Source organism: Theropithecus gelada, chromosome 3 (genome assembly GCF_003255815.1).
Source record: "Theropithecus gelada isolate Dixy chromosome 3, Tgel_1.0, whole genome shotgun sequence".
Taxonomy (NCBI): domain Eukaryota; kingdom Metazoa; phylum Chordata; class Mammalia; order Primates; family Cercopithecidae; genus Theropithecus; species Theropithecus gelada.
The window spans coordinates 174345611-174359711 of record NC_037670.1 but is presented as its reverse complement, the minus strand read 5'-3'; the positions used below and the strand labels follow the sequence as shown (position 1 = coordinate 174359711).

Genomic DNA, 14101 nt, shown 5'->3' with positions numbered 1-14101 from the left:
TTTTTTTTTTTTTTTTTGAGACGGAGTCTCGCTGTGTCGCCCAGGCTAGAGTGCAGTGGCAGGATCTCAGCTCACTGCAAGCTCCGCCTCCCGAGTTTATGCCATTCTCCTGCCTCAGCCTCTCGAGTAGCTGGGACTACAGGCGCCCGCCACCTCGCCCGGCTAGTTTTTTGTATTTTTTAGTAGAGACGGGGTTTCACCGTGTTAGCCAGGATGGTCTCGATCTCCTGACCTCGTGATCCGCCTGTCTCAGCCTCCCAAAGTGCTGGGATTACAGGCTTGAGCCACCGTGCCCGGCCTATAGCAGCATTCATCCATTCATAAGGGCAGAGTCCTTATGACCTAAACACCTCCCATTAGGCTCCAACTCCCAACACAGTTGCATTGGAAGTTAAATTTCCAATACATGAACTTTAGAGGACACAGACCATAGTTGGGTTTAAACATATGAATTTGGGAAGAATATAGTTATGGGCTAAATTATGTCCTCCCCCCAAAAATTGTGTGTGTGCGCATATATATATATATATATATTTTTTTTTTTAATAATATATATATTTTTTTAATTTTTTTTTGTCTTTCTAAGTAACTCATAGACTCTGATTAAACGTGGCGGATTACATACATATGTTTATCCCCACCCACTCCTGTCACATTTGCCATGGTGGACTCAGCTTGTGCGCTAGGCCTCAACAGACCGCCAAAATGGAGTCATTCATGCTAAATGTGACATAATCAAACTGAAACTTTAAGGAAGCAGATAGGTCCTAAGACAGACCAGGTTTTGTTTTTCTATTGTAAACAGGAGATTCCAGCACAAGGAGGTCCCCTATACTCTCACCTTTATCCACCTTAGAAAACCCACTGTTCTACTATTCCCCAGTGGGATATGGCACCAAAGAAGTACATTTATGATGGTGACAGGGTGTCATCGATGCCTAAAGCTTTGAGACGTTGACTGAAAAGGGAAAATCATTAAGTTTAGCCCAAAGCTGCCTCCTAATGTGTTTTAAGTTTGGCCTCAAGGTTTTCCTACCTAGTGAACAGTGAGCTAACTGGATGTATAAACAAACTATAACCTACTCTTGTGCCAAACACTAAGTTTCAGCCAATCAGAGGCAACCAACTGTTCAAACCAGGTTCAAATGAGGCAAACTCGAAGCTGTAACCAATCTGGCTGCTTCTGTACCTCACTTCTGTTTTCTTTCTGTCACTTTCCTTTTTCTGTCCATAAATCTTCCTTGGCCACGTGGCAGCTCCAGTCTCTCTGAACCTATTCTTCTGGTTCAGGGGACACTAGATTCACAAATTGTTCTTTCTTTGCTCAGTTAGCTGTGTTAAATTTAATTTATCTAAGGCTTCCCTTCTTTCCTTTTTTTTTTTTTTTTTCTTCTTTTTTTGAGATGGGGTTTTGCTTTGCTGCCCAGGCTGAAGTGCAGTGGTGTGATCACGGCTCACTGCAGCCTCAACCTCCCAGGCTTAAGTGATCCTCCCACCTCAGCCTCCTGAGTAGCTGGGACTATAAGCATGCGCCACCACACTCAGCTCAGCTAATTTTGGAAAAAAAAAATTTTTGAGATGGAGTCTTGCTCTGTCACCCAGGCTGGAGTGCAGTGGTGCAGTCTCGGCTCACTACAACCTCCGCCTTGGGTTCAAGAGATTCTCCTGCCTCAGCCTCCCGAGTAGCTGGGATTACAGGCACGTGCCACCACACCCAGCTAATTTTTTGTATTTTTAGTAGAGGCAGGGTTTCATCATGTTGGCCAGGCTGGTCTTGAATTCCTGACCTTGTGATCCACCCACCTTGGCCTCCCAAAGTGCTGGGATTACAGGCTTGAGCCACTGCGCCCGGCCTGAAAATTTTTTTGTAGAGATGGGGTCTCACTATGTTGCCCAGACTGGTCTCCCGCCTTGGACTCCCAAAGTGTTGGGATTGCAAAATTCACAAGGAGAAAGATGGTGGGGAAGCAATGGTGGTAATGGACTGAGCAGAGCAGAGTCCCTGCGGTGGGGTGCGGCGGGGGGTAAGATAATTGAATTCATTGACCCCTGAAACGGGTCTGAACCAAGAGACACAAGGTGCAGGAGAGACAGAGTGAAGCTGGGGACACTGGAGAACGCCCCCTGCAATGCTCCACTGCTGCAGGAGGCCAGAGTATACTCTGCAGGAATGGAACAGGTAAGAGCCAAAGGCTCATACAGGGAGGTAAAGTCAAAGTCCCTGTGCTAAATGGTGGCTGTCAGCCTCCTGACCCCACTTGGCCTCCAGAACACAAACAGCCTGGTGGTGACAAAAGCTCTGAGGATTCTTTGTTGGAAAAACTGCATAGGCCCAAAGACATGTAGGTAATACTGACATTTGGGATCATTTAAATAAACAAAAAATCAGCCTCACTACTTGATCACCCTACAACACAACCCATCAATTAACAGGGCCCCACCTTCCCATGAAGCTTTCAATTAGGCTTTTTAGGAGTGACTCCAACATGAAAGACCAAAACCACAGCTGAAATAAGGAGATGAATGGAACTTTAAAAAAGAAATACTATATTTATAGGATGGTATTTTAAAAGTAGGAATAAGCTTTTAAAAAGGAAAGAGCTAGGCCAGGCGTGGTGGCTCATGCCTGTAATCCCAGCCCTTTGGGAGGCCGAGACGGGCGGATCACAAGGTCAGCCATCCTGGCTAACATGGTGAAACCCCGTCTCTACTAAAAAATACAAAAAATTAGCTAGGCATGGTGGCTGGTGCCTGTAGTTCCAGCTACTTGGGAGGCTGAGGAAGCAGAATAGCCTGAACCCAGGAGGCGGAGCTTGCAGTGAGCCGAGATCGCACCACTGCACTCCAGCATGGGTGACAGAGCGAGACTCAGCCTCAAAAAAAAAAAAAAAAAAAAAAAAAAAAAAAAAAAAAATTCAAGCATTTCAAAAGGAAGTAAAAACTAATTTCAACTATAAGACATTCTAGGAAAGGAAAAACTATGGAAACAGTAAAAAGACCAGTATTTGCCAGGGTTTTGGGGACAGAGAGGGATGAACAGGTGGAGCACAGAGGATTTTTAGGAGGGTGAAATCAATTCCTATGATACGGTAATGGTGGATACACCTCACTGTAGAATGTGCTACAGGGACCAATCTCTAATGTAAACTGTACTTCAGGTAATAATAATGTATCAATATTGGTTCATCAGTTTTAACAAATCTACCACACTAATGCAAAAATGTTAATAATAAGAGAAACTGGGAGGGCAGTGGGGGTACGGGGAACCCTCTGTACTTTGTGCAGTTTATTTGTAAACTTAAAACTGCAGTAAAAAATCAAGAAAGAGAAAAAAAGGACCTGAAAGTTTCCTCCTCCCTGTAGTCCTGCAGTTAGCCTCACTAGAGTCTGCTGTTCTTGCAAGTTCCTTGTAAATCTTTCCAAAATTACCCAATGCGATGTGTAAGCATGTGTGCACATTCCTAATTTTTACACAAATTGAAACATATCACATTGGATACATGGCTTTATATCTTTCTTTCTTTATCTTTTTATTTTTTAGAGATGGAGTCTCGCTATGTTGCCCACGCTAGAGTGCAACTGCTACTCACAGGTGTGGTCATAGCACACAACAGCCTTAACTCCTGGGCTCAAGCCGTCCGCCTCGCCTGTCTCCAAAAGTGCTGGAATTACAGGTGCCAGCCACCATGCCCCGCCTATGCTGATTTTTTTTTTTTTTTATCATGGAGAAATGTTTGATAGTCATGAAGTCAAATTCATCAATCTTTAATCTTATGGCATTGGGTTTTGTATTATACTTCCCCAGTAAAAAGTTATTAAGCAAACAAATGAATAAAATCCTCAAGTTGTCATCTGGTACATTTAATTTCATTCATCTGGAATTTATTATAGTGTAAAAAGCGAGGCAGGAACCAACATTAATCATTTTCCTCCACAAGGCTAGCCATATATTCCAACACCATTTATTGGTTAATGCATCTTTTTCCTTCTTTCCCTCTGCCCTCCATGTGCTTCTACACTCATTCCGCACTGAGGCAATTCTTGCTAAAGTCACTCCTGGCCTCACTAGGTCCAGTGCTTTCTGGCATCATCTTCCTAAACCTCTGGGCACACACTGCCAGTCCTACCTCCCCCTCCCAACATCCCCTTCCCCACCTCTGTGATACCACATGTTCCTGACCTGCCACTGAGCTCCTACCGGCTCATCTTCATCCACCCACCCCTCTTACTCCATGTTGGATCCCCTCCCAGTGAGGCCCTAACCTCTTCCCTCCTCACACTCTTCCGCCAGGGCTAGCTACTTCCTGCTCCAATCCCCAATCTCATCTCTGCTCTGATCTCGATCTGCATGCAGATAACACAATTTCCCATCTGCAGCCAGAGCTCCACCAGCCCTGCTCACTCAACATCTCCACTGGCATATCCCACAGACACCTCACACTTCTCTCCTCACTGCCCTCCTGAGTCCCTCTCTCCCTGAGGATCATCACCATGCCTACAGCTGTTCAAGCCAGAAACCTGGGATTCACCCCCTCTGTTGACCTCGACCCCAACATCTGATCAATCACCAAACCCTGGTGCTTTAGTCCCAAGGTATTTCTGGACTTTGTTTTTCCCATCTTCACTGCCCCCAGTTTTGTCCCAACCACATTCGTCTCTCACCTGGACAATCACAATTGTCTCCTGCTAAGGTTTATTCCCTCTTATCCGCTCCGCACAGCAGTCAGAGTGAGCTTTCAGAAATGCTGTTGGGACCAGGTGCCGTGGCTCACACCTGTAATCTTAGCAGTTTGGAAGGGCGAGGTAGGAGGATCACTTGAGCTCAGAAGTTCAAGACCAGTGTGGGCAACATAACAAGACCTCCTCTTTCCTGAAAACAAACAAAAAACAAAAAACAAAAAAACAAAAAAACAAAACTAGCTGGGTGAGGTGGTCCTGTAGTCCTAGCTACTGGGAGGCTGAGGCAGGAAGATCAGTTGAGCCTACAAGATGGAGGCTGCAGTGAGCTCTGATTATGCCATTGCACTCCAGCCTGGGCAACAGAATAAGACTTTGTCTCAAAAAAAGAGAAAATAAAAGAAGAGAAAAGAAAATGCTATTGCTTTGTTTTTTGATTTTAAAAGTATTAAGGCCAGCTATGGTGGCTCAAGCCTGTAATTTCAGTACTTTGAGAGTCCAAGGTGGGTGGATTGCTGAACCCAGGAGTTTGAAACTAGCCTGGGCAAATGTGACAAAATCCTATCTCTACAAAAAAAAAAAAAAAAAAAATTAGCCTAGGATGATGGCATGCACCTGTGGTCCCAGCTACTTGGGAGGCTGAGGTGGGAGGATCACTTGAGCACAGGAGGTTGAGGCTGCAGTGAGCCAAGATTGCGCCACTGCTCTCCAGCTTGAGCAACAGAGCAAGACCCTGTCTCAAAAAATAGTTTTAAAAGTTATTTTTATATTTTAATAGACAAATTATCCATGAGTTATACAAATTTAAAAGTACAAAGGGAGTACAGTTTTCCTGCCTCTGTTTTCCCCAGCTGGACAGATCCTCTTCTCATAGGCAAACACTGTTACAAGTTTCTTGTTTTTCCCTTCTAGAAACATTCCATGCATTTACAAACACACAAATTTGTTCATTTTTAGTTTTAGTTTTTACTCACATAATTGATAATACATGCCCTACCTGCACTATCCAATATGGTACCCACCTGCCACAGGTTTAGGAACACTTGCCATGTGGCTGGTGTGACTGAGGTATTTAATGGAATGCTAAAACAAGAGACTGATGCTTCCAGTGTTGCTTCATTTCACTTCAGGGTACATATTGAAGATACTTGTGCTCAGTTTTCTGACATTTATTCTATGCAAGTCTCATGGCTACATCCATTAAAACTAATTCAGTATTTAAGTGGAAATGCTGTGAATCATTGCTGGTTTTATGGAACTGTTGAAAGCAATGAAATATATGCATTTAATGATCTTTTCTTTACCAAAGATCATTTTCAGGGTGGTGGAAGAATTCTTCTAAGATTTACTGTACTTTTAACTAACTCCAAGATTTTCTTGAGACAGAAACCATGACTACCAAATATACAATAATAAGTATTATTATTATTTGTTTTGGGGACAAGGTCTTGCTCTGTGGCCAAGGCTGAGAGTGGTGACTCAAGCCTATAATCCCAACGCTTTGGGAGGCTGAGGTGGGAGGGTCATGTAGTGGCATGATCATAGCTCACTGCAACCTTGACTTCCTGGGCTCAAATGATCCTCCCACTCCAGCCTCCTGAGTAGCTAGGACCACAGACTAGTGCCACCACACTCAGCTAATTAAAAAAAATTTTTTTTTGTAAAGATAGCCTCTCTCTATGTTGCCCAGGCTGTTCTTGAACTCCTGGGCTCAGTGATCCACCTACCTTGAACTCCCGAAGTGCTGGGATTACAGGCATGAGTCACTACTCTCAACCCAAGTATTCAATAATTAAAAATTAAAAAGTCAGTATTTTCTCACCAATATCACACTACATATAAATGGGCTAAATTTGAATATCCAGGGAAAAGAAACCTCATTTGTGACCTAGCCAGACAAATATAAGCATTTCAAATTAAATATTTTCATAATGGTGACAAATAATTACAATTTACATACTTTTGTCACAAGAATCAACATACAGAGGTTTTAATTATAATATACAGCATTATGTAAATTGGCAATATTTCAAGAAAAATTTAAAGAATACTTAGTTGATATTGAGAAATTTAGAGTGGCTTTTGAATTTATGCAATATCATTTTTGAATTTATGTTAATGGTACCAAACTGACACAAGTTGGCAAATGTACTTAACTTGAATAGGTATAGTTTTGCAACTGATATGCTCTTGCTTCAAAGTCAAATCACTTTTTCTAAAAGAAATAAACTATTTTTGTCAATGTGGTTGCAAACATTAAAGGACAATATTTTTTGGTACTCAGTTCAGTTATTGGAAAACTAAACTTGGAACAAGTTAGATATGTGAGTCTACTTTTTTAGCTGTGATGACCAGGAGGATCATTAACCATCATTAAATAGTTAAGTCCTGTTGTTGCTCCCCTGGATTGGGACATGTTACCTGGAGATGAGCTCATGAATATGCCCTAAGTAGTCCTTTCACACATCCACACCTATGAGTGCTCTGCAGTAACACCATCCACCTCTTTAGGGTGCACCTCACATACCTACACCCAAAGTGAATTTTGTGTGGCCATTTAAGTACAGCCAGACTGGCTCCTCCCTCACCAACTCCTTCCACCCTGCTCCCAACCTACCTCCCCATCTCGACTGCCTCACCTCCCCTGCAACAGGCCTGATGCAACTTTCCCCCCAGCCCCCACCAAAGTCAGTATGAGTTTCCTGCTTTGCTCAGCTCAAGTCCCACCTTGTCCTGGAAGATTTCTCTCCTCACCCATCCTCAGAACATCCCCCAGCATGGGTCTGTGGGGGCAAGGGAAAACTTCCCCTTTGCCTTCTGAAGGTTCACACTGAAAAATCAGTTGATGAAAGGCAGATTAATAGAATAAATTAATTTATTTATATTTTAGAGACAAGGAACCATTTGATATTTGACAACCCTGACAAAAACAAGAAGTGGGGAAAGGATTCCCTATTTAATAAATGGTGCTGGGAAAACTGGCTAGCCATATGTAGAAAGCTGAAACTAGATCCCTTCCTTACACCTTATACTAAAATTAATTCAAGATGGATTAAAGACTTAAATGTGAGACCTAAAACCATAAAAACCCTAGAAGAAAACCTAGGCAATACCATTCAGGACATAGGCATAGGCAAAGACTTCATATCTAAAACACCAAAAGCAATGGCAACAAAAGCCAAAATTGACAAATGGGATCTAATTAAAGAGCTTCTGCACAGCAAAAGAAACTATCATCAGAGTGAACAGGCAACCTACAGAATGGGAGAAAATTTTTGCAATCTACTCATCTGACAAAGGGCTAATATCCAGAATCTACAAAGAACTTAAACAAATTGACAAGAAAAAATCAAACAACCCCATCCAAAAGTGGGCAAAGGATATGAACAGACACTTCTCAAAAGACATTTATGCAGCCAACAGACACATGAAAAAGTGCTCATCATCACTTGCCATCAGAGAAATGCAAATCAAAATCACAATGAGATACCATCTCACATCAGTTAGAATGGCAATCATTAAAAAGTCAGGAAACAACAGGTGCCGGAGAGGATGTGGAGAAATAGGAACACTTTTACACTGTTGGTGGGATTGTAAACTAGTTCAACCATTGTGGAAGACAGTGTGGTGATTCCTCAAGGATCTAGAACTAGACATACCATTTGACCCAGCCATCCCATTTATACCCAAAGGATTATAAGTCATGCTGCTATAAAGACACATGCACACGTATATTTATTGTGGCACTATTCACAATAGCAAAGACTTGGAACCAACCCAAATGTCCATCAATGATAGACTGGATTAAGAAAATGTGGCACATATCCATCACGGAATACTATGCAGTCATAAAAAGGATGAATTCATGTCTTTTGTGGGGACATGGATGAAGCTGGAAACTATCATTCTCAGCAAACCATTGCAAGGACAGAAAACCAGACACCACATGTTCTCACTCATAGGTGGGAATTGAACAATGAGAACACTTGGACACAGGAAGGGGAATATCACATACCGGGGCCTGTTGTGGGGTGGGGGGAGTGGGGAGAGATAGCATTAGGAGATATACCTAATGTAAATGACAAGTTAATGGGTGCAGCACACCAACATGGCACATGTATACATATGTAACAAACCTGCATGTTGTGCACATGTACCTTAGAACTTAAAGTATAATAATAATTTTTAAAAATAGATTTTAGAGACAAGGTCTTGCTCTATCCAGATAGGTTGAAGTACAGTTTCGCAGTCATAGCTCACTGCACCTTCAAACTCCTGGGCTCAAGCAATCCTCCTGCCTCAGCTTTAACAGGAAATGTTTATTAACATGCATGAGAGAGAACCACAGAGTGATTACCCCAACCCCTCAATGGGATACAGAAGCTTATCCACCATTTGAGTTTACACATATATGGGGGCTCAGATAGTGGCAAGACAGGTTATGGAAGGGAGGGAAGAGGAGGCCTGGTTGGCAAAGGGAGTCTTGTTAGGCAGATGACACCTCACAGGTAGCAGCCCTCAGAAGGAATACAGGGTAAATGTTTGTTTCAGACCTGTAAAGGTTGTCAGCCTCTCAGTTACTCTTTCCTACATCCAGACAAGGGAGGGCCTCGCAGAAAGCCTGGCTACATCAATGTAGATTTCCTCTACAGATGCAAATCTCTCCACAAAAGACAGCTTTTTCATTATTCTTCTATTTCCGGCCATTCTGAACAGCCACCTTGGGTCAAATAAGTGTTTTTTGGGGTGAAATATTTTGGTTTCCTTCAAGTTCTTGGGCTGGGAAAGATCTTTGGGTGTATCTTTTCTCTCTAACCCCATCTAAAGCTTTCAGGGAAGGCAGATCCCATCTCTTTCTGCTTAAGGAAGTCTGAGTAGCTCAAGCTGGGGAGTGAACTGCCCTAAGTAGTGGTGGGATTTCACGCACCCGGAAGTGGTTAATGGAAGTCGAGTTTCTTTCTGGTGCCCCCAGAGCACACTGTTAAGGAAGCTTTCAGCTCTAAGTGGAGAACCCTGGCCAGGGGTGCATAAGTAGGGGACAAAAGCCTTGTGCCCGGTACTAGACATCAGTTGCTTTTCATGTTTCCTCATTTAATCCTCAAAACAACTCCTTAAGACAGTTTCTGATCCCCATCTTACAGATAAACAGAAGTTCAGAGAGAGCCATGAAGTTACATGAGATCCTCTACTTCAGGTGATCCCTGTGCTGTGGGAACCAGAGGCATGGTGGTGGTGGTTACTGACATGCAAAGTCCCAGAGCTTCTTCGTCCTTGCTCCAGCATACCCCGGAGTCCAGCCGCTATTTGGACAGTTTTCCTTGGGTTTCCTCTCACTTTATGAATTCCATCATGCTGTTCCGCCACACCGGAAGGCTCCTCCACTCCCCATGAGAATCTACCCCACGGATAATGAGACACGAGGAATGGTCAGGAAAGGCAGATGCAGGATCCACACTGGACATCTTTGCTGTCCATCAAGGTTGCAGGCGCCAGAGTCCTCCCTAAAGGAGAGACCTTCCTTCTCAGTGTGGCTCAGGGAGTGGGAGGCGGGGACAGGGGTAGGGACCTCATCGAGGTCTCATTTGGTTTGAGGATGTCTGTATTTCGGGGAAGAAATCCCAGGATGAGTGTCTCAGGGACGCTGGGGAATGGTCCCCCGTAAAGGACCCAAGACAGGGCAGCCCTGCCTGGGCAGGAGTGGGGCACAGAAAGCCCCTGGGGGAGCAGAGCAGCGGAGAAGAGGCCCAGGCCGGCCGAGACCGCGGAATGGTCAGGCCGGAGCCAGAGGGAGGTGGGACCAAGGGCTGCGCGCCCGGGCTAGCCGCCTGCAGCCGCGGCCGGGGTCAGGGTCATGAGGGCTGGACTGAGGGGAGGGAGAGGGGTGGGATGGAGAGGAAGGGCGCGGGACGGCATCCCGCCCCAGAGGCCGGTCCCACGGGGCAGGGGAGGAGCTGGAGTTGCTGGAGGGGGTCCAGGAGGTGGGGGTGGGAGGAGGTGGGGGCCACCCCGCGAGAAAAGCGGGAAGAGGCGGACAGTGAGGCCAAGATTTCAGCTGCGGGACCGTCAGGGGAGACCTCCAGGCGCAGGGAAATACGTGAGGAGGGGAAGCGGGCTGGGGCGGCAGCCGGGCGGAGGGGCAGCTGCGCAGGCGGAATGACGAACGCCTTTGGTCTAAGGCGACCACCCTGGCAGCTCTTCACTGAGGGGCCTCGGTTTCCACATCTGTCTCTTTCCGGTCCCAAGACCACCAGGACCGACGGGGCTCGCCGGGAGGGTCAGCCCCTCCGGTGGCCCCAGTCATGCATCAGAGGACTGCTCAGAAGGGCTGGGAGAGGGGTCATGGGGAAGGCCCTAGAAAAAAGAGGAAGGAGGGAAGATTTTGCTTGAAGCGGGAAAGCCAAGGGCTGGGCGGCGCGAGACGCCCATTCCTAGCGACTGGGGCGGGCTGGTGGCCCGAGGCAGCCCCCGCGCGGGAGGGTGAGGCCTTCCGCGGCTCCCACCCGTCGGGCCCTCCCACGTGTTTAGATCCTCCCAAAAGTATTCGACCTCCGACCCCTGCCCCTCCCCCTGGCTGGCCTGGACCTCGGAGACTGGGGACCCCGTGGGAGCACGGTGATTCTGAACAGGGAGGGAGTCGCGGTCTGGGAGAAGGTTGAGCAGGGAAAGGAGAGAGGGGCTCCGGAGACGGCAGGGAGGAGAGGGGGTCGTGTCAGAGACCCAGGGAGAGGGAGAAAGGGCAAGATGAGGGGTGGAGGGTGGGAGTGGGAACTGACTGATTCCTGGCGTGGGCAGGGAACTTTGCTAAAACTGCAGGCCCCAGGGAACAGCGCGGGCAGGGTGGAAGGGAGCGGAGAGGACCAGGAAGACCCCAAGATCAATTTGGAGAAAGGGCCATTTCCAGGCTCCTTCACCTCTGCCCAGCGTTCTACAGGCCTGGCCCCCCGGGAGCAGGGCGCGGGAGGAGGCGGCTCGGGCTGGCTCGGAGAGCTGAGGGGCGCACACCCGCTTCGCAGGGCCGGAGTGACACGGAAGCATGCGACGGCTGCTGATCCCGCTGGCCCTGTGGCTGGGCGCGGTGGGCGTGGGCGTCGCCGAGCTCACAGAAGCCCAGCGCCGGGGCCTGCAGGTGGCCCTGGAGGAATTTCACAAGCACCCACCCGTGCAGTGGGCCTTCCAGGAGACCGGTGTGGACAGCGCCGTGGACACGGTGAGTAGCGTGGCCCTGGCGGGAGCAGGGAGGCTCGCATCCCAGGAGACCAGCGCATTCCCAGGAAGCGAGACAGAAGTGCTTGGGCTCTGAGCCCCAGCCCTTTGGAGAAAAGGCCCCAGTCCAACCTGCTGGGATGTGACTAGGTGAGGGGGGCGCGGGTCACACCAGGGCTTGCTCTGCACGCTCAGCTGGTTACCAGCCATCCTCTGCCTGTCTGTCTGCAGCACTTCCCAGCTGGAATATTTGTGAGGCTGGAATTTAAGCTCCAGCAGACAAGCTGCCGGAAGAGGGACTGGAAGAAACCCGAGTGCAAAGTCAGGCCCAATGGGGTGAGTGAAGGGGTGTGAGAGCAATGGGCGCATGCTGGGTGTGAGTTCACGGACTTGGGGTTTGGCGTATGGGGCACATGCCTGGGTGTGCCTGCATGGAATTGGGAGGTCTATTAAGAAGCCCTGAGGTTAGAGACCCCACTGTGAGGAGCCTCCTTAGAGGTGGAGCAGCTCAGCCTGAGCCCAAGGTTGTGAGGGTGGTTGGTGGGGAGCTGGGGCCTGGCAGACAGAAAGAGGGTTTGGTTACCCCTGGACTTATCTTCATCAGAGCAGGGCTCACTTCTGTCTGAGTTCCTCTCTCAAGCTTCAGGGCCTGGGTGGAAGGAGCTCGCTGTGTGGATGTGTCTGGTGTCCTCCTAGCCTAGCAGGGCTCCAGTCATCAGCCACAGTGGGGGCAAACCCTCCAGCATGGGGGTGATGCCCGGGATGGGAGTGCAGTGACTGTTCTAGTTCCCACTCTGTGAGTACTGCCTGGGCTCTGTATTACAGGTTCTGTAAAGGCTCCAGTTCCCTCTGTCGGCTCAAGGAGGGCACTGGATTATAGCAATGATTCACCAACCTCAAATCAAATCTTACAAGAAAATGTAATAAACAGAATAGGTGACAGCTGAGCCACTCTGGAGGCGCTGGGTGGGAAGAACCCATCGGAGGAGGATTCTTGCCTTCACACGAGCACAAGTAGATACGTCCATGCATACATCACACACCCATCCACCCACACTCCTGCATACAAACCACATACATGCGTGTTCATGCATGTGCCACACAACCCATCTGGGAAGGACTCCTGCCTGCACACACACGAAAGTTCCACAGTTTGAAAACTGCATGGGTCTGACTTCTGACATTCTAGGGTGGGCTGTGCCTAAAACCTGCTGGCCTGCATGACCTCTTGCTCCTGGGCTCGAGGGCCTAGCTGGGAATCTGGTCCCATGATGGGCAGCCCTGGCTCCCACCCTCATGATGCCCAGGCCTCCCTCACCCCTTTCCTCTGCTCACCCCATGCTCCCCCCTCCCCCACAGAGGAAACGGAAATGCCTGGCCTGCATCAAACTGGGCTCTGAGGGCAAAGTTCTGGGCCGGATGGTCCACTGTCCCATAGAGACACAGGTTCTGCGGGTAAGAAGGGGCAAAGGTGCAGAGGTGGGGACAGGGCTGGGAAGATGGATGGAAGCTGAGCCTATGGGCCAGTCCCCAGGCAGAAGCTTGGCCAAGGGGGAGGGAGAGTGGGGGCTAGAAAGCGCTATGCCTGGTTTGGACGTTCTCCAGGGGACGTGCAGGTGGGCCCTGCCCAGGATGCTGGCAGCCCTCCACTGGCACGGCCTTCCCCTCTCCCGGGCACTGCCTGCCCCTCCTATACTGCCTGAACAGTTGTGGGTCCTGGCAGGAGCCTGAGGAGCACCAGGAGACCCAGTGCATCAGGGTGCAGCGGGCTGGTGAGGACCCCCACAGCTTCTACTTCCCTGGACAGTTTGCCTTCTCCAAGGCCCTGCCCCACAGCTGAGCCAGCACTGGTAGGCACCAGGGGACAGAGAGCACCATCTGGATGGGGCCAACCCTGGGAATGCTGAGGGGCTGGGCTGGGCTTTGGGAGCCTGGGAGGGGACAGGTCAGGAGCCTAGGAGGAAAGCTGGAACTGGGGCCGAAGCAACCTCCCTCACTCCCAAACCTGTTTCCCTTTTGTCTAGAGCTGCATGGTGCCTCTGGGACCGCTGTCGGTGGTAACCAGTGGAAGACCCCAGACCCCCAGGAGAGTACCCTGTTCTATCCCCGGCCATGATAATAAAGCTGCTCTCCCAGCTGCCTCTCAGCTCCTTGTGTTGCATGCCTTCCTCCTCAACATAGCTCAGAGGCGGCCAAAGAAGGCAGGGGGACAGCACCCTTC

The 14101-nt window shown here is 48.5% G+C and overlaps 1 protein-coding gene across 2 annotated transcripts; it reads left to right on the top strand.

Moving 5' to 3' along the window:
- Window positions 1-10682: 10682 nt before the first annotated feature.
- On the top strand, window positions 10683-14026 carry RARRES2 (retinoic acid receptor responder 2). Of its 2 annotated transcripts, none has more exons than XM_025379095.1 (6): window positions 10683-10771; window positions 11691-11884; window positions 12112-12216; window positions 13240-13335; window positions 13604-13730; window positions 13905-14026. In XM_025379095.1, the coding sequence occupies exons 2-5, from the start codon at window positions 11711-11713 to the stop codon at window positions 13718-13720; spliced, it is 492 nt and encodes a 163-aa protein (XP_025234880.1). In that variant the 5' UTR covers window positions 10683-10771; window positions 11691-11710; the 3' UTR covers window positions 13721-13730; window positions 13905-14026. The 2 variants fall into 2 exon arrangements, with proteins under 2 accessions (XP_025234880.1, XP_025234882.1); XM_025379097.1 differs by lacking the exon at window positions 10683-10771 and adding an exon at window positions 10833-10951.
- The last annotated feature ends 75 nt before the right edge of the window (window positions 14027-14101 follow it).